This window comes from Oratosquilla oratoria, chromosome 2, assembly GCF_046742065.1.
Source record: "Oratosquilla oratoria isolate Oo_2021 chromosome 2, ASM4674206v1, whole genome shotgun sequence".
NCBI lineage: Eukaryota > Metazoa > Arthropoda > Malacostraca > Stomatopoda > Squillidae > Oratosquilla > Oratosquilla oratoria.
Window position 1 is genome coordinate 44,212,998 of NC_134778.1, and position 19,462 is coordinate 44,232,459.

At 42.1% G+C, this 19,462-nt stretch overlaps 1 protein-coding gene across 2 annotated transcripts in view; it reads right to left on the bottom strand.

Annotated features, from left to right (window-relative positions):
* Positions 1-19,462, bottom strand: part of Vps13B (vacuolar protein sorting 13B) — an 88,202-nt gene that overhangs the window by 51,373 nt on the left and 17,367 nt on the right. For both annotated transcript variants that reach the window (XM_076208121.1, XM_076208112.1), the window contains exons 12-13: positions 16,920-17,062; positions 10,160-10,332 (exon numbers count right to left, since the gene is read on the bottom strand). In XM_076208121.1, coding sequence (XP_076064236.1) covers positions 10,160-10,332; positions 16,920-17,062 — 316 coding nt within the window. The remainder of the gene's footprint in view (positions 1-10,159; positions 10,333-16,919; positions 17,063-19,462) is intronic.

The following is a 19,462-nucleotide window of genomic DNA, read 5'->3' on the forward strand; positions in this document are numbered from 1 at the left end:
TTCTCTTATGTTCCACGTTTCTGCCCCATACAGTGCTGTTGGCACAATCACTCCTTCATACAGTCTCCTCTTCGCATCCATTCCCAAATGTCTATTCCTCATTACACTCTTTAAACCACCAAGGCATTTACTCGCTTCTCTCAATCTACATTCTACCTCCACCTTCACTCCACCTTTTCCTGCTACACTTGCACCCAAGTATCTAAAACTATCCACTTCCTCCAGTCGCTCTCCCTTAATGTTCACTTCCAGTCTACTGCCACTTTCACCCCTTGTACATCTCATCACCTTACTTTTACCCACATTTATCTTTAGCTTTCTTCTATCACATACTCTCCCAAACTCTGCCACCAGCTTCCTCAATCCCTCCTCTGACCCTGCCACAAGCGCAGTGTCGTCCGCAAACAACAGCTGGCTCACCTCCCACTTTTCTCCATTTTCTTTAACCATCTCCAATCCCTGACTCACTACCCTAGCATTCACCTCTCGCACCACCCCATCCATGTATAAGTTGAACAGCCAGGGCGACATAACGCATCCTTGACGAAGTCCCACCTTTACTTCAAACCACTCACTCTCTCCATTTCTAATCCTAACACATGCTCTACTACTCTCATAAAAACTCTTGACAGCTCCCAAAAGCTTTCCTCCTATCCCATAAATCTGCATAACCTCCCACAGTGCCTTTCTGTCTACCCTATCATAAGCCTTTTCCAGATCCATGAAAGCCCAAAAAACATCCTTCCCCTTTCCTATAGCTTTCTCACATATCTGTCTTACCACAAAGATCTGATCTACACAACCTCTACCCGTCCTAAATCCACACTGTTCCTCACCAATTACTCCCTCTGTTCCTCTCCTAATCCTCTCAATTAAGATCCTCCCATAAGCCTTCCCTACTACACTCAACAGGCTAATCCCTCTGAAATTACTACATTCACACTTGTCCCCTTTTCCCTTGTAAAGAGGAACTATACAGGCACTACTCCAGTCCTCCGGTACTCTACCCTCTCTCCAGCAAACATTAAATAACCTCACCAACCAGTCCACCATCACTGCACCTCCCTTTTTCAGACATTCTGCATGACATCCATCCAGACCAGGTGCCTTACCTGCTTTCATCATCTTTACAGCTGCCTTCACCTCATCCTTCCTTATTTCTCCTCCATTCTCCTCACTCATCACTCTCATTTTCTTCGCATTTCCCACTGCAGCTATCTTTCCTTCCCTATCCTCCTTCACATTCAGCAACTCCCTAAAATATTCTGCCCATCTTCCCCTCACTGCCATCTCTTCCATTATCAACTCTCCATCTGTACCTTTTACCTTTTCTTCCCTACTTGATTCGCCTCCTCTTCCTCTCTTAATTTCTTTCCAAAACATCTTTTTATTACTTTCAAAATTTTCTGTCATACTCCTACCCCATTTCACATCTGCTCTCCTCTTTGCCTCCTTTACCTTTTGCTTTACTTCTCTTTTCTTTTCTTTGTACATGTCACGTGGGTCACGTGACGAGACTTGGAAGACTGTCGGCGCGGACGCATCATCCACTGATCACGTGACGAGACTTGGGAGGCTGCTGGCGCGGACGCCTAATCATCCGTCGACCACGTGATTTGGCGAGACGAGGCTTGGTGGCGGTGGTGACCCAGCACACCTGGCAGAGCCGAGAGGTGGCGTCAGGTCATCTTGGGGGCAGTGTTGCCAACTGTCCCTACGAGGTCTACTGCTGTGCGCATGCGCACAGCCATGCCCACCCACTCTCCCTCACCCTCCCGGATGTATAAGAGGACATCAGGACGGAAGGAGAAGACAGACACCTTACGGCCGCCTGCCGTTGAGGGCGGACCCCCCCCCCCTCCCCTCCCAGTTCCACGGAGGGAGGGCTCGGGACAGAAGTGCACACACCTTACGGCCGCCTGCCGTTGAGGGCGGACCCCCCCCCCCCCTCCCCTCCCAGTTCCACGGAGGGAGGGCGCCGGGACAAAAGGAGTCCACGAGGGACCAGGAGACACGCTACTACGGCCGTCTGCCGTTGAGGGCGGACCCCCCCCTCCCCTCCCAGTTCCACGGAGGGAGGGCGCCAGACGTACGCCCGTCCACGTTAGGACATCAATGGGGATTCGTCTGGAGGGAGACTACGCAGAGCGAGGAGTGGTAGTATATATTTAATTGTAGTCTTGTAGACATCACGCTGGTGATTATTATTTATATATGTGTTGGTTCCAGTTAGGATAGTGCTCTGTGTGTGATCTAATAAAAACACGTGTTAGTGTTACCTTGGTGTTTCTTTTCTCTCACGCCCAATTCTCAATAATACCGAGTATATACATAAATTTGTACCCCCCTGACATTGGCGCCCGAACAGGGACTCGGTTGAGAAAGAGAGATAGAAACACAAGGTGCTGGTCCACAGCAATTGGATCCAACCCGAGCAGTCAGTGTGTTTAGTTTTTCTCAGTTAGAGAGAGAGCTGTAGAGAGGGTGACTAGGTTTTAGCTAGTGAGAGCTAGAGTGAGCCAGTTTAGCAAGGTAGGGCGAATTTACCCTCGTTCATGTTCCGCGAGCCGAGAAAGGAATTCCGGCCGTGGATCAGGTTAGCGGAACCAGAGAAGTTCCAGATAGGAGTGTTTGTTCCAGTGCTTCAGTAGAGAGAGCTGTAGAGAGGGTGACTAGGTTTTAGCTAGTGAGAGCTAGAGTGAGCCAGTTTAGCAAGGTAGGGCGAATTTACCCTCGTTCATGTTCCGCGAGCCGAGAAAGGAATTCCGGCCGTGGATCAGGTTAGCGGAACCAGAGAAGTTCCAGATAGGAGTGTTTGTTCCAGTGCTTCAGTAGAGAGAGCTGTAGAGAGGGTGACTAGGTTTTAGCTAGAGAGAAGATAGGAGTGTCCTAGTTTTTCAGCTAGCGTGAGCCGTAGGCAAATCAGAGCTGTAGGAATGTGTGTAGAACAAGTACTGCTGTATCTTTTTGTCCCCAGATCCGGAGGAAGGAGACATCGTTTTTTTTTACACAGTCACGTCTACATACACACACACACGCACAGACATTCGACACTTATATGTCATACCATATTGGTCACATTAGCCACAGCTTCTCGATCTTCCATCGGAGTTTTCCCTCAAGGAAAAAGAAAGATCCTGAGGTTTTTCGCTCATCCGGAAGATCGAGGTAGCAAGGCTAATAGGCACATTTACAACTCGCGACCCGCGTCGCGAGTTGTCCCCATCATAGGAAGAATGTCACGTGGGTCACGTGACGAGACTTGGAAGACTGTCGGCGCGGACGCATCATCCACTGATCACGTGACGAGACTTGGGAGGCTGCTGGCGCGGACGCCTAATCATCCGTCGACCACGTGATTTGGCGAGACGAGGCTTGGTGGCGGTGGTGACCCAGCACACCTGGCAGAGCCGAGAGGTGGCGTCAGGTCATCTTGGGGGCAGTGTTGCCAACTGTCCCTACGAGGTCTACTGCTGTGCGCATGCGCACAGCCATGCCCACCCACTCTCCCTCACCCTCCCGGATGTATAAGAGGACATCAGGACGGAAGGAGAAGACAGACACCTTACGGCCGCCTGCCGTTGAGGGCGGACCCCCCCCCCCTCCCCTCCCAGTTCCACGGAGGGAGGGCTCGGGACAGAAGTGCACACACCTTACGGCCGCCTGCCGTTGAGGGCGGACCCCCCCCCCTCCCCTCCCAGTTCCACGGAGGGAGGGCGCCGGGACAAAAGGAGTCCACGAGGGACCAGGAGACACGCTACTACGGCCGTCTGCCGTTGAGGGCGGACCCCCCCCTCCCCTCCCAGTTCCACGGAGGGAGGGCGCCAGACGTACGCCCGTCCACGTTAGGACATCAATGGGGATTCGTCTGGAGGGAGACTACGCAGAGCGAGGAGTGGTAGTATATATTTAATTGTAGTCTTGTAGACATCACGCTGGTGATTATTATTTATATATGTGTTGGTTCCAGTTAGGATAGTGCTCTGTGTGTGATCTAATAAAAACACGTGTTAGTGTTACCTTGGTGTTTCTTTTCTCTCACGCCCAATTCTCAATAATACCGAGTATATACATAAATTTGTACCCCCCTGACAGTACATCTCATATGACTCCCCTGTCCTCTTTTGTAACCAATCTGTGAATGCTCGCTTCTTCTCTTCTACAGCCTTCTTTGTTTCCTCATCCCACCATTCACTACCCTTTCTTCTATTTCCCCCTGTCCTTCTTGTTCCACACACCATCCTTGCACACTTTAAGACTCCCTCCTTGAACCATCCCCATTCCTCCTCCACACCCATCTCTGCTCTATCCTTTACTCCCTCCCACTCCTCCTTCAGCTTCTTTTCGTACTCCTTCTCCTTTTCCTTTTCATTCAAGGAGTTCACTCTAAGAACCTCCCTACCTTTTGTCCCTTTCTTCCTTCTCCATCTATCCTCCACTCTCAGCTTACCTTCCACCAAAAAATTATCTGATATTCCCCCACCCTCTCCCCTTAGCACATGTACATCCTTAACTCTTCCTATCATAATCCTATTTACCACTACATAATCCATTAGCGCTCTATCTACCACCCTTCCCTCCACCACCCTCTCCCATGTGTACTTATGCTTGACTTTCTTCCGAAACACTGTATTTGCTATCATCAACTCTCTTTCTAGACACATTTCCACCATCAACTCTCCACTACGATTCTTTCCTGGAACTCCACACTTCCCAACCACTCCATCGATTGGACCATTTCCCACCCTAGCATTAAGGTCTCCCAGTACTATTACATTGACATTTCTTCCTAAACCCTCTATGCACTCATTTAAATCTATCCAAAAGGCCTCCCTTTCTTCCATGTTCTTCTCACTGCCCGGCCATATGCACTTACAAAGACCCACATCTCCTTTCCCAGTTTCACCTTCATCCACATTATCCTTGAGGAAACCTCCTTCCACTCCACTACCCCTTTACCTATCTCCTCACTTACTAGAATAGCCACCCCTTCCCTCCCTCGCCCTCTCTTCACTCCTGATAACCTCCCACTTACACTCACCCTTCCCTTTCAACTTAGTTTCACTCAAAGCCAACACATCCAACTTTCTTCTCACAAACATACTACCTATCTCTTCCCTTTTACTCTCATCTGTACCACATCCACGCACATTAAAAGACCCAAACCTTAGGGTGCTGGCCCGAGGCCCTCCAGCACCCCTTATGCCTTTCCTTTGATTTTTAGGAATTTGCCCCTTGGGGCTACAGGGAGAAGGATGCCTAGTCCCTCTCCCCGTCCCTTTCTTCTCGCCTCTTACGATCCAAGTGGGAAAACTTGGTGGCATTATTCTTTTCCCCCACCAATTTTTCCAAATTCCATTATACTACATTTCTTAATGTTTAAGTTCACTTCACATTTCTGACTCCATTCTCAGACTTTGTCCATGTTTTCTTGAAGTGATTTGCAGTCTTCCTCTGTATTTACTCTCTTTAGTAGTTTCGCATCATCTGCAAAGAAGTTCATATAATATTCCACACCTTCATCCATGTTATTTATATAAATAGCAAACATTAACAGAGCCAATACAGAGCCTTGTGGGTCTCCACTTATCATATCTTCCCAATTTGAGTTCTTGTCTCTAAGTACCACCCTCATTTTTCTCCCGTTCAAGAAATCTTTCATCCATTCCAATAACTTTCCTTGTATTCCACCTATTATTTCAATTTTTTCTGGTAGCTTTTTGTGTGGTATATACATACATATACCAAGGCTTTTTTCCCCTTACAAGGGAGGTAGCCAAAAAGAAAAGGCATAAAATCATTCCCACCCATTCCATCCCTGAATACACTCCACTCCCCTCCACCCTCCCTCTTATCTTAGCACCTCCTGGATGACGGGTCATCCCTGCACCCTGTCCACTGCCCTGGGTCAGAGGCAGTGTCGCAAGGCACAGTACATCCACAGCAAGGCCACTTCATTAAATCGGCGACGCCCCCTCTCCGTCCCCTCGTGTAGAAAAGGAGAAGACGGGGAGAAATCCCTTCGGGCTGCGTCAAATTTTGCTCACACATACTACCTCACCCCCCCATCCCCCCACCCATTCCACCTCATGCATCACAACATCATCCATATACAACTATTCTCCATTCACCCCTGTCTTCTGTCCTCTCCCATCCTTCCTCAACAGACATTCCCCTCTTCCCCAAAGACACTTTCACCCCATCCATCCATCTAATCCTAGGAGATCCCCTCATGTTCACTCCCTTCACATCTGCCTTCCATACCTCTTTTACTAGTCTTTCTTCATTCATTCTTTCCATGTGTCCAAACCATCCTAATACTCTTTCATACTCTTTTGTGTGGTACTTTGTCAAAAGCCTTTTCTAAGTCCAAGAAAGCACAATCTGCCCATCTGTCTCTTTCTTGTATTATTTCTATTAATCTTGAGTAAAAGCATATTAACCCCTTCCATACGGTGCCGCACACGTAGGCGTCATGGGGAGCGAGTGTATTCGCGAGGCTGCCATATCGGCGTCTTGATTATATTTATTGTAGTCGCCCCTCCATAATGACATTCTTTCTAATTCTTTTGTTATCGCATTTTCTATGGTTATCAAAATTCACGGGTGAAGAGAGAACGATCGATATAAGCGGTGACTATATTTTATGATGCGAGTATTATTACGACACGTCGTACGGCTGGCATTGGTTGCTGCCACCGAGATCTAAGTCCATGACGCCTACGTGTGCGGCACCGTATGGAAGGGGTTAATGTTGTGGTACATGATCTTTCACTTCTAAAACCAAATTGTTTAGGATTTAGTATTTTGTTCTCTTCCAAGTGTTTAATCTATTAATTCCTTATAACTTTTTTGCATATTTTTGCTACCGGGTACTGTGCTTGTAAGGGATACTGGTCTATAGTTTGTTGGATTTTCTTGGTCTCCTTTGTATATTGGTACAATATTTGAAATTTTTCCAATCTTGTGGTACTTTTCCTTCTTTGTGTGAGAAGTCAATTATCTTGTGTATTTTGTCCATTAGTTCATCTATACACTCTATCAATATCCAATTGCAATTCTATCCAGCCCATGTGACTTTCTGATGTTAAGGTTTTTTATTTGGTCTCTTATTTCTTTCTGTGTTACCGCTATTTCTTTCATTTCAGGGGATCTTCCTCATTGTCCTTCCTCCCAAATGTGGGCTTTCAATTGTAAATATAGACCCAAAATGCCTGATCATAATTTCAGCCATTTCTACATCATCTATATATTCTTTATTTCCTTCACGCAGTTTCACTATTTCATGTTTATCTTTTAGTTTATCATTTACATACCTGTAAAATAGTTTAGGTTGGTCTTTGCATTCATCTATTATATATTTTTCATAGTTTCTTTTTTCCTCCCTGCATATATCTACATATTCATTTCTCAGTTTGATGTATGTTTGCCATTTGGTCATTTTTTTGTCTTTTTTCCATCTTTTCCAGGCTTTGTTTCTTCTATCTTTAGCCTCACTACACTTTTTGTTATACCAACACTTTATGTAAACCCTTTTTTGTTTCTTCTTTGGTATATATTTATCTGTTCCCTCTGTATTTTTCTTTTAATATGTTCCATTTCTCTCCCATCTTTGTTTCTTAATTTGAACATTTTTCCAGTTAGCGTTTTGAATTTTTTTTTTCTAAGTTTTACAAAGTCTGCTTTGTTGTGCATAAATCTTCCTTCTCTATGTTTCTCATTTCTTCTTGCATCATTTTGTTCTATTAGTTTGAACTCTATTAGTATGTGGTCACTTTTTCCAATTGGAGTCTTGTAATTCATTTTGCCCACAATTTCAGGCTCAGATGTGAATATTAAGTCTAGTCTTGATGGTTCTTCGCTGTTTCTATATTTGGTATTTTCCTTGACCCATTGAGTCAACATATAATCAATGGTCATATCCTGTAGAGTGTTGCCCCAGAGCTCCTCTCCACCTTTTACTGTCATTTCTTCCCAATTTATTTCCTTTGCGTTAAAGTAACCCATAATTACTATGTTTCCTCCATCTATCAGTAACTAAAATAATGCATTCTTTGTGTCTTCCAGTAATTTGGAATGATCTCTATCAGACCAAGTGTGTGTTTTGGGGGGCACATATACTACTACAAATTTTCTACTTTTCATATTACTATTCACAACTTTAATCATAAACATTTCCACATTATATTTTCCTTCTGTTATCTTTGTCACATTTAAGCCCTTTCTAGTCAATATGACTCCTCCCCCCTGTTTATCAGTTTTATTTTTTACCCAATGGTTGTATAGACCTTGTCTCACCATACTTGATGATAGAGGACCTTTCAATTTTGTCTCCACAATTCCCATTATGTTTGGTTTCTCTATTAACAGATAGTCATTTAATTAATTTATTCCAGAAATCATACCATCCATGTTTGTGTATGCCATTTTTAATTTTTATTTTTTATTTTCTTCTCTTTTTTTGGTTTATGTTTCCTTTTTTCTGATGTACCATTTTCTCAGCCTCAGATCCAGTACTCTCCAAAAAACTTATTTTTTTCAGTCTCCGTTCTTCTCTTGTTTTTTCATTAGCTTCATTTCTTAGTGCCTTATCTTTCTCTATTTCCTCATCACTCATTTCCTTTTTTACCCACACATTTTTGTAATTTTCACTGTTAGCTAGTTTTGTCACTTTCGATAGTATCTCTTCAGCTATCATTTGAGTCCTTAGTTTGATTTTCAACAGCCTATAGTGTTTTCCTCTAGAGCAGGGGTCACCAAACTTTTTTCACTGCAGGCTGGATAACTGAAAGAATGATGAGCACGGACCGCATAATCATTCTGTTCAATACTTGCAAGCCAAACAAGCAAACATTACAATAAACAAGAAAATCTAGATACAATAATTTAAAATTTACAATAGTAAATTTAAGGCACATAGCAGTCAGGAGGTCTCTGCACGCGTGAAGATCTAATATTCTAAACATAATATTTAAATTTAAATTGTATCACAAAGTTTCGTGTTCCATACGTTTTATCAAGCAAATTCAAGTACCGTCCATGGGCCGGATGAACTGACGTTGCGGGCCGTAGTTTGGTGACCCCTGCTCTAGAGTATGTGCCCATTCTATGCACCTTGTCAATTTCTTTATCTAATTCTTTGCCTTCGTCCTGAACCGCTTTCAGAATTTCCTTCACAATTTCTTTCTCTTCTTTTTCTCTTTGGTATTTGTATACATTGTGTTTTTCTTTGATACCATAAACCACAATGCATTTTTTATCCACTGTGTCTCTCACCCAGTTTTCCTTTTCTTTAATTACTTTAATTACTGTTTCTTTTGCATTTTCCTCTACCTGCTGTTGTACTATTTCTTTGAAAGTTATTTCCTGATTTTCACGTTCCTGTTTCCATTGATTTTTTTTTCATGGAGATCTGTCTCTTTGATTGATTCTCCCACTTTTTCAGTCACTGCTTGTATTTGTTCTTTGATCTCTTTCTTCAGTTCTTTGTTTTTGTTTCTATTCTTGTTTTCCTTTCTTTCGTTTTCTCTTTCAATCATACTTAGTTCACTTTTTAGGTCATTCAACTCTCTGATTATTTCCTCGTTAATTTTACATAAATTTGTCATCTCTCTATGCATGGCTCTGTAATCAATTCTTACATCTATTAATTCCTCCATTAAGTCGTTGATGTCTCAATTCCTTAGTACACTGCTATACCTAGTTTCTCTTTCTGTATCCATAACTTTTCCTATTGCTCCCCTTTCTCTCTGAGAACCTGAAAAAACATTGTTTTTCCACCTTTCAGTAGACTTTAGGGTGTCAATTAGACACATCCTCTTCGGTATCACACCCAGTGGCGATTCCATTCTACTCATGTCCAATCCTCTCTTCGTTGGTTCATTAATTCTTTTGTCTTCTCTTCCTTCCTCCATTTCATGCTATACTATACTTTTCCAAAAACTGGATTTTACACCTTACCAGTCACTCAATTACATAGCTCTCTCATTCCGAAAATACAACAAGGCAATTCCTTGATCGAAGCAACAAAAGCACTAAGTCGGAGCTCATTCACTAGACTTCCTTCTTCTCCGACGATGTGTGTATGTGTATGTATGCATGTACGAATATATTAGTTTTACATCAAATCTTTTTATCTCAACCTCATAACTTCACCTACTTTTCGTCTCTTTGCACTGAAGACACTCTTCATGTTTACTCTGGAGTGTTGTGCAGCATACAGGGAAATAGAAGGCTCCATAATTACAATGTGGTAAGTTCTGATGGGGCTATTGTTTTCTAAAGCAAATACTTCCTCTTGCGTTGGGGCAGTCTTTTCGGCTGGAGGAGTCTCTGCAATGAAAAAATTTGTCCAATGATTATATCTATATAACAAAAAGCTTCTTCCCCTTTATGAGGAAGGTAGCTACCCAAGGCATGCATCCACTCCCCACCTATCCATCATCTATTTCTTTCCCATTCATCATAGCTCCTTGTGGATGAAGGGCATTCACTAACCCGCTGCCCACTGCCTGGGTCAGAAGTAATGGAGCATGACATGGTAATAATGCTAGCAGAAATGAAGGTCTCGAGAACAATTAGAGTTATTACCAGATTAGAGAGACATTATGAAATGTGTTGCTGATATATAGGATAGGGAGACATCTGCTGAGGGAGATCAAGTCTTTATGTATTTACCCTAATTGTAGTATACAAGAAAGGATCAATGCTCTATTTTCTAATTTTCTAACACACCTAGACTCAAATTCATATATGGTTCCAATTTAATCCATGGATTTGATTTCCAATTATCATATTTAGGGTGGTAGATAGGGCTTTAATGGACTATACAGTGGTAACCAGGAGAAGAGTAGGAAGAATTTTGGATGTACATGTTCTAAGGGTAGAGAGTGGGGGGGAATATCAGATCATTTTTTGGTGGAAGGTAAGTTAAGAGTGGAAGATAGATGGAGAAAGGAAAAGGACAAAAGGTAGGCAGATGTTTAAAGCAAACTGCTTAAATGAGAAAGAAAAGGAGGAGGAATACAAGAAAAAGCTGAGAGAGGAGTGGTAGGGAGTGAAGGATAGAGTAGAACTAGAAGTGGAGGAGGAATGGAGATGTTTCAAGGAGGGAGTCACAAGGTGTGTAAAGATGGTGTGTGGAACAAGGAGGACAGGAGGAAATAGAAGGAAGGGTAGTGAGTGGTGGGATGACAAAGCAAAGAAGGTTGTAGAAGAGAAGAAATGAGCATTCACAGATTGGTTACAAAATAGGACAAGAGAATCATATGAGAGGTACACAAAGAGAAATAAAGCATAAGATAAAAGAGGCAAAGTGGAAAGCAGATATGAAATGGGGTAAGAGTATGACAGAAAATTTTGAGAATAATAAAAAGATGTTTTGGAAGGAAATTAAGAGAGGATGAGGAGGCAAATCAAGTAAAGAAGAAAAGGTAAAAGGTGCAGATGGAGAGATGATAATGGAAGAGACAGCAGTAAGAGGAAGATGGGCAGAGCATTTTAGGGAATTGCTAAAAAAGGAGGATAGGAAGGGAAAGGTAGTTGCAGTGGGAAGCACTAAGAAAATGACAGTGACAAATGAGAAAAATGGAGGAGTAATAAGGAAAGATGAGGTGAAAGCAGTTATTAATCATTTCAATACGAGTCAAATTCTTGAGCACAGCATCAGCTGTCATATGAACAATGCATCACACTACTCCCATTATAAAATATGAAGTCACTGTTGTATTACTTGTTCTCTTTTACTGAGTATTAATAAACATAGAAAACGTGATCAAACCAGTTCACATAATCTGGGGTACCTCATGTACAACTACAAAAAAAATATACAGATGCTCCTCAACTTACGTCTTAGTTACGTTCCGAACGGCCGAACATAACGTGAAAATGAACGTAAGTTGTTACTGTACATTCCAGTAATGTATGACCGTTCATACTGTACTATACATCCATAAATTCTATTACCATATCTTATAAAACACCCCTAAATCATTAATTATAAACATAACATTGTAAAATAATAACATTAATTTCAAATAAATTAAATTCAAGCAACATAAAGTGAGATGGTGGAGGAGAAGGAGGAGGAGGAGGAGGAGGCAAGGCACGTTCAGTCTGTCATTTGTGCCATGTAAACAATAGATGTAGCATCATGCGTAAGTATCGTTTGAATGTCTCGTTTTACGGAGAGCTCGCTAAACTCAAAAATTCACACAAAAAAAAAAATTACAATTTTTTTTACAGTCAGTTCAAACTTAAAATCGAAAAAATGTAAAATGAATGAACGTAAGTAGAGGAGCGTCTGTATAATCAAGACGCTAATGCTGGCATCCTCATGTACCAACTCACACCTCATGATGCCCATATAGCCGTCATCGTACTGAAGTGGTTAAAATGATGAAAGCAGGTAAGAGGTAAGACACCTGGGTAGGAGGGGTGTCATGCAGTCTAAAAAAGGGAGGTACAGTGATGGTGGAATGGCTGATAAAGTTGTTTAATGTTTGTCTACAAGAGGGTCGAGTGCTGAAGGACTGGAGGAGTGCCTGTGTAGTTCCACTTTACAAGGAAAGGAGGACAAGTGTGAGTGTAGTTGTTTCAGAGAGATCAGTTGGTCAAGTGTAGTTGGGAAAGCTTATGGGGGAGGGTTTTGATTGAGAGGATTAGGGGAGGAACAGAGGGAGTAATTGGTGAGGAACAGTGTGGGTTTGGACAGGTAGAAGTTGTGTGGATCAGATTTTTGTGGTAATGCAGATATGTGAGAAAGCTTTAGGAAAAAGTAAGGATGTTTTTTGGGCCTTTATGGAATTAGAAAAAGCTTACAATGGGGTAGACAGGGAGGCACTGTGGGAGGTATTCCAGATATATGGGATAGGAGGAAAGATGTTAAGAGTAGTTAAGAGTTTTTATGAGAGTAATAGCGTATGTGTTAGAATTAGAAATGGAGAGAGTGAGTGGTTTGAACTAAGTAAATGTGGGACTTTACCAGGTATGTGTTATGTTACCTTGGCTGTTCAATTTATACATGGATTGGGTGGTGTGACAAGTAAACACAAAGGTAATGGGTCAGGGATTGGAGATGGTTAAAGAAAATGGAGGAAAATTGGAGATAAGCCGGTTGTTGTTTGCTGATGACACTGCACTTGTAGCAGGATCAGAGGAGGGATTAAGAAAGTTAGTGATGAAGTTTGGGAAGGTGTGTAAAAGAAGGAAGTTGAAGATAAATGTGGGTAAAAGTTTGGTGATGAGATGTACAAGGGGATAACATGGCAGCAAACTGGAAGTAAGTATTAAGGGAAAGAGACTGGAAGAAATGGATAGTTTTAGATACCTAGGTGCAAATGTGGCAAGAAAGGGAGGAGTGGAGATGGAGGTAGAATGTAGAATGAAAGAAGCAAGTAAATGCCTTGGGGGATTAAAAAGTGTAATGATAAAAATAGACGTTTGGGAATGGATGCTAAGAGGAGATTGTATGAGGGAGGGATTGTGCCAACAGCACTGTATGAGACAGAAACATGGAACATAAGAGGAAGAGTTTAAGTGTTTAAAATGAAATGCATGAGAAGTATGGTAGTGGTTACTAGGCTGGGTAGAGTGAGAAATGAGGAGGTGAGGAGAAGTGCAGGGATGGAAAGGGAGTTGAGAGATAGGGTTGATGAAAGAGTATTGGGATGGTTTGGACACATGGAAAGAATGAGTGAAGAAAGATTATTAAAAGAGGTGTGGAAGGCAGAGGTGGAGGGAGTGAACACAAGAGAGTGACAAAGGATGAGATGGACAGATGGAGTAAAAGGGGCATTGGGAAAGAGAGGAATGTCTATTGAGGAAGGAAAGGAGAAGACAGAAGATAGGACTAAGTGGAGAATGGTTGTGTATGGATGATGCTGTGATGCATGGGAGTGGGTGGGGTATGGGGGATGAGGGAGTATGTATGAATGATATTTTGATGCAGCTCAAAGGGATTTCTCCCCATCTTCTCTTTTTCTGCATCAGGGGGACAGAGAGGGGGGTCGCCAATTAAAAGAAGCAGCCTTGTTGTGGATGTGCTGTGTCTTGCTACATTGCTTCTGGCCCAGGGCAGTGGGCAAGATGCAGGGATGACCAGGAGGAGCCAAGAAAAGAGGGAGAGAGGGATGATGAATAGGAGCGGAGTATGTGGAGATGGAATGGGTGGGAGTGGATTTATGCCTTTGACTTTGGTTACCTCCCTTGTATGAGGGGAAAAGCCATTGATATATGTATGTAGATCAGAACTCATGTATTGCTTAAGCTTAGGCTATATAACTTTCTAAGCTATTCCACATATTCATACATCTATATGGAAAACTGTATTTTTTTCCATCATTTTGACATGTGGTCTTTCTTAATTTACTTCCATGACCAAGACCTCCTGTTTTTAACCACTTCAATACGGGACTTAAATCTCGCGGGCAGCAGCCAATGCCAGCCGTACGACGTAACGAAATAATATTCGCATCATAAAATATAGTCGCCGCTTATATCGATCGTTCTCTCTTTCACCCGCGAATTTTGAAAACCACAGAGAATGGGATTAAGGGCGCATTTGGGAGAATGTAAAAACACAGGGGCGACTACAATAAATATAATCAAGACGCCGATATGGCAGCGTCGCGAATCCACTTGCTCCTCATGACGCCTACGTGTGCGGCACCGTATGGAAGGGGTTAATCAGATCTCTTGTATCAATGCAGTCTATCCCCTTTAGTGATCTTAACACTGGAATCATGTCACCTCTTTCTCTTTGATCTTTCAAAGTTGATAGACCCAGTTCTTTTAGTCTTTCCTCATATGGTTTATCTGCCAGGCTGGGGACCATTTTGGTTGCTGCCCTTTGTATTCTCTCAATCTTCCATATATCCTTCACTCTGTGTGGGGACCATAATACTGATGCATATTCCAGTCTTGGATGGATCAGGTTTTGGATGAGTTTTTTCATCATCTCTTTATCCATATAATGGAACGCCATTTTAATCTTCTGCAGTAGTCTGTATGTCTCTCCCACTATCCTGCTGATTTATCTGTCAGGTGACACATTGTCTTTTATCAACACTCTCAAGTCTTTCTCCTCTTTTACTTTTGTAATGCTTACCTCCCAAGGAATATTTTAAGGATGGCATTTTGCCACTATTGCCCATTTCAAGTACTTTCCATTTTTTTGGATTGAACTTCATTTCACATTCTTCCCATGCAAAAATAGTATCCAGATCTTTTTGCAATATTCTACCATCCTCCTCATTTTTCATTCTCATGAATTTTGTATCATCTGCAAACATGTTGGTATAGCCTGTTCCTTCCATTGTCATTAACCTCTTCCATACAATGACACCCAAAGAGGTATCATGAGGTGCGAGTGGGCATATGAGGATACCAGCGTTGGCATCCTGATTATATTTATTTTGTAGCTGTTGCTGTGTGACCCCCAAATTCTGTGAACTGGCTTGATCACATTTCCTGTGTTTATTATTACTCAGAGTGAAAGAGAACAAGTAATACAGGACTGACTTTATACTTTATTATGCGATTAGCATAATGTTTCATTGGATCATCATACAATAGGCATCTGATGCTGCACACGAGAATTCTACTCATATTGCAGAGGTTAACATAGACAAGAAACATAATTGGTGCAAGCACTGAACCTTGTGGAACTCCACTTGTTACTGCTCTCCAGCTTGATATCTTGTCCTTCACTACTGTCCTCATGTATCAGTCCTTCAAAAAGTCTTTAATCCATTCTAGTAGTTTGCCTCTCAGTTCTCCAACATGCTCCAATTTCCACACAAGTCGACTGTGGGGTACTTTATCAAATGCCGTCCCTAGGTCCAGGTACACATAGTCCACCCACCCCTCTCTCTCCTGCAGCACATCAATCACTCGAGTAAAAGCTTAAAAGGTTCGACACACATGACCTTCTAGATCTGAAGCCAAAATGACTATCTATTAGAATGTTCATCTTTTCAAAATATTTGTCCATCAATCTTTGGCACTCCTTTCACATAATTTCACTATTGTGCTAGTTAGTGATACTGGACTATAATGTAAGTAGTAGAGCTTGTATGAGGGTAGAGAATGGAGAGAGGGAGTGGTTTGAGATAATGTGGGGCTGTATCAGGGTTGTGGAATGTCATCATGGTTGTTCAACTTTTGTATGGATGGGGTGGTGAGGAAGGTAAACATGAGGATGCTAGGTAGGGATATGGAGTGGGTGAGTGGAGGAAAGTGGAGATGAGTCAGTTGTTGTTTGCAGACAACACTGCACTTACAGCTCAGTCTGAGAATAAAATAAAACATTTGGTCATGGAGTATAGGAGGGTATGTGAGAGGAAAAACATTGAAAGTAAATGAGGGCAACAGTAAGTTGAAGAGATATACAAGGAGGGTGGTGGGATAGAGGTGAGTTCAAAGGGTGAGAAACTAGAGGAAGTGGAGAATTTTAAGTATGAGGTGGATGGACATGGTGAAGGGAGCATTGGATACTAGGGATGTTGAGCAAGGAAGAATGCAAAAGATGAGAGTAAATGAAGAGTGTTTGTAAATGGATAAGGAAATGATGTAGCTCGAGAGGATGTCCTTGTCTGCTCTGTAAATTTCTGAAGTGGATAGGTGGGGTGAGCATGGTGATAATTCCTCCCAATTTGGTTCTCACTGTGATTTGGTTTAACATCACAAACTCTCCCTATCAGGTGGCTAGGACAGTGCCCCTTCCAGAGGACTTTGTAGTGTGGAATCTAATAAACCATGCCCTTGGTTCAACTTGCCCATGGCAGGGTTCAAACCACCATTACCTTGACCTCCATCACAAGTAGTACTGCTCTAGCCTTCTTCATATAAAGGTCCAGCAATTCTAAATAATTTCAAACTATTCTAACCATGAAAGCAAAGTTATAAATACAAAACCTTACCATCAGTTGGCAGGCTGTATGGAGCATAGTCATATTGTGAGAGGGCATGAGAAACGGCTTCCAGTCGATGGTAAAATCCTGATGTCATCTTCATGCTGGAAGAACCCAGAGCCATACGACAGATGGCTTTTTCATCCAAGTTGCTGTACTCACAGAGAAAATAAAAAATTGATTAATAACAATAGTGAGTTCTCAAAAATGCATTAATACAAAATATACCTGGAAGCCATCAGTCTCTTGCAAGAGATCTGGAGCAATATATTGACTGATTGATAAGATAGACATTAGGAAAGGCAATGGATGTGTTCACCCTAAGTTGACTAATTGCTTAGTATATGGATAAGGGATAGTAATATATGTAGCACCCAAAGACTGGGAATGGGCATATGATAAAAACAGCAAAGACAATATTGTCAGTGCATATGGAGAATGTAAGGAAAACACTTTATGATGATGAAAAATGTGTATAAAGGCAAAAATACACGTACTCTTAACCTACACAAGTTTAACATAATGAATTGTATCTATTTCTGTCTCTATTCTAAGTATGTATTATTATTATGTATTAAGTATTCTTAAGTGGAGAATATATGTGTATAGATGATAATGTGATGCATGGAAGGGAGTGGGTGGGTAGGAGGGTGAGGGAGTATGTGTGTATGATTTTTGATGCAGCCCAAAAGGATTTCTCCTTGTCTTCTCTTTTTCTGCATGAGGGAACAGAGGGGGGGGGGGTCACTGATTAAATGAAGTGGCCTTGTTGTGGATGTGCTGTGTCTTGCTACATTGCTTCTGATCCAGGGCAGTGGACAAGATGCACGGATGACCTGTCATCCAGGAGGAGCCAAGAAAAGAGGGAGGGAGGAGTGGTGAATGGGAGTGGAGTATGTGGGGATGAAATGGGAGTGGATTTATGCCTTTGGCTTTGGCTACCTCCCATGTAAGGGGGAAAAACCTGTTGGTATATGTATTCTTAAGAAGGCCAATTTCCTTTTATTCTGATCTTTGAAATTTCCTCACTTACTGGAGTGAAGGACAGTATGGCTCAAATATTTTTTCATGTATACAAAAATCAACACCTGTATGATAGTTGTCTTTCTCCTACTATAAGATATGGTGTAGTCTCCTATCCTGATCTCCCCTTGTTGTGCCCATTGTACCTCTTGTATTGCTGCAATGTGTATTTGATATCTAACTCTGCTGGTTTTAGCACTTCCAACCCTGTACAATTATAGGGTGGATATTTTTATTTTATTTTTTTTATTTATTTCTTTATTTATTTTTTATTTTATTATTTTTTTTTTCCTGAGTGTGGAAAAGGTGCCAAAATGGTATAACATCAATCACATGAAATTATAATGTAATTGAAGCCTTTACTGATTGACCACCAGTCATTTTACTATATGGCATATTCAAGTTTTAATATGTTGTTGTTGTTGTCGTTCCCTAGACTGTCTGTCCGAGCAGTGGGGGGTCCCCAAGGAAGGCCACAGCCGAAACTGGGTTTTCCCACAAATCCTTTATAGAGTGTATGTTGTGTTGTTTGCGTGCATGATTGTGTATAATGCAGTCTTCCATTATGTGTTGTATGGTATGGGGTGAAGTGTTACATCCTGGGCAGCTGTTCACAACACGGTCGTCCAGCCTCTTCTGGTAGCTTAGAAGTGCTGGGTGGTGACCGCATCGCAGTCTGGCCAAGTGGACTCTGTCCTTTCGTGGGAGAGAGGATTCAGAAGGGTGGATATCAGGGAGTCTGGCATGCAGCAGTGTGTTGTCTTTCAGTGTGTTAATGGAGCGGTGAGTGATATGATTATGAATATGTTTCCGGAGGCTGGTATTTGGTGGTTGTGGAGGAAGAGAAGAGAGTATCTGTGCGTAATAAAGGTCTTTGGGTGTAGTTTTAATGTTTCTTGGTGTGTGTGGGTGTTCTGCTATGTAGTGTAGCGGGTGTGATGTGTTTGTGGTGGCTGCAGCAAGTGTTTGTGTGCCTCTCATGTCGAGGTGGTCCTTGACTTTGAGGACTTTTGTTTCATGGTGTAAATGGTCTGTAGGTGATGTATTTGTGCAGCCTGTAATTGTTTTTAGGGCTTTGTTTTGTATGATTTGAAGGGTGTTGTTTTAATATGTTCAGTGGCTGTGTGAGGTTTGTGGTAGCTGGGCAGATTACATGTTTTGCCTACTAATTAGGCTTGAGCTATTGAACTGGGAGGTTGTGTGCTGCTCTATGTTAACAAGTAGTGAGTGTTATAAATCTATGTATATACATTACACAATGGTAATCTTCACTTTAAGTGGCTAACTGTGGGGAAGGGATACAGCATCCCACAGAGAGCTCTACTATGTCTGTAAACATTCTATGATGTGATATAATGCCTCAGTGTTATCTTTTCTTTATCCATTGATATATCACAGATTTGTTCAGGCTCGTGTTGCTTCTCGCCAGCTTATGCCACAGCTTGATTCAAAGCGTGACTATAAGTTCTAAATTCATCAATAACTATGCATGGACAACTCAGACATTAATATTAGAATAGTATGCAAAA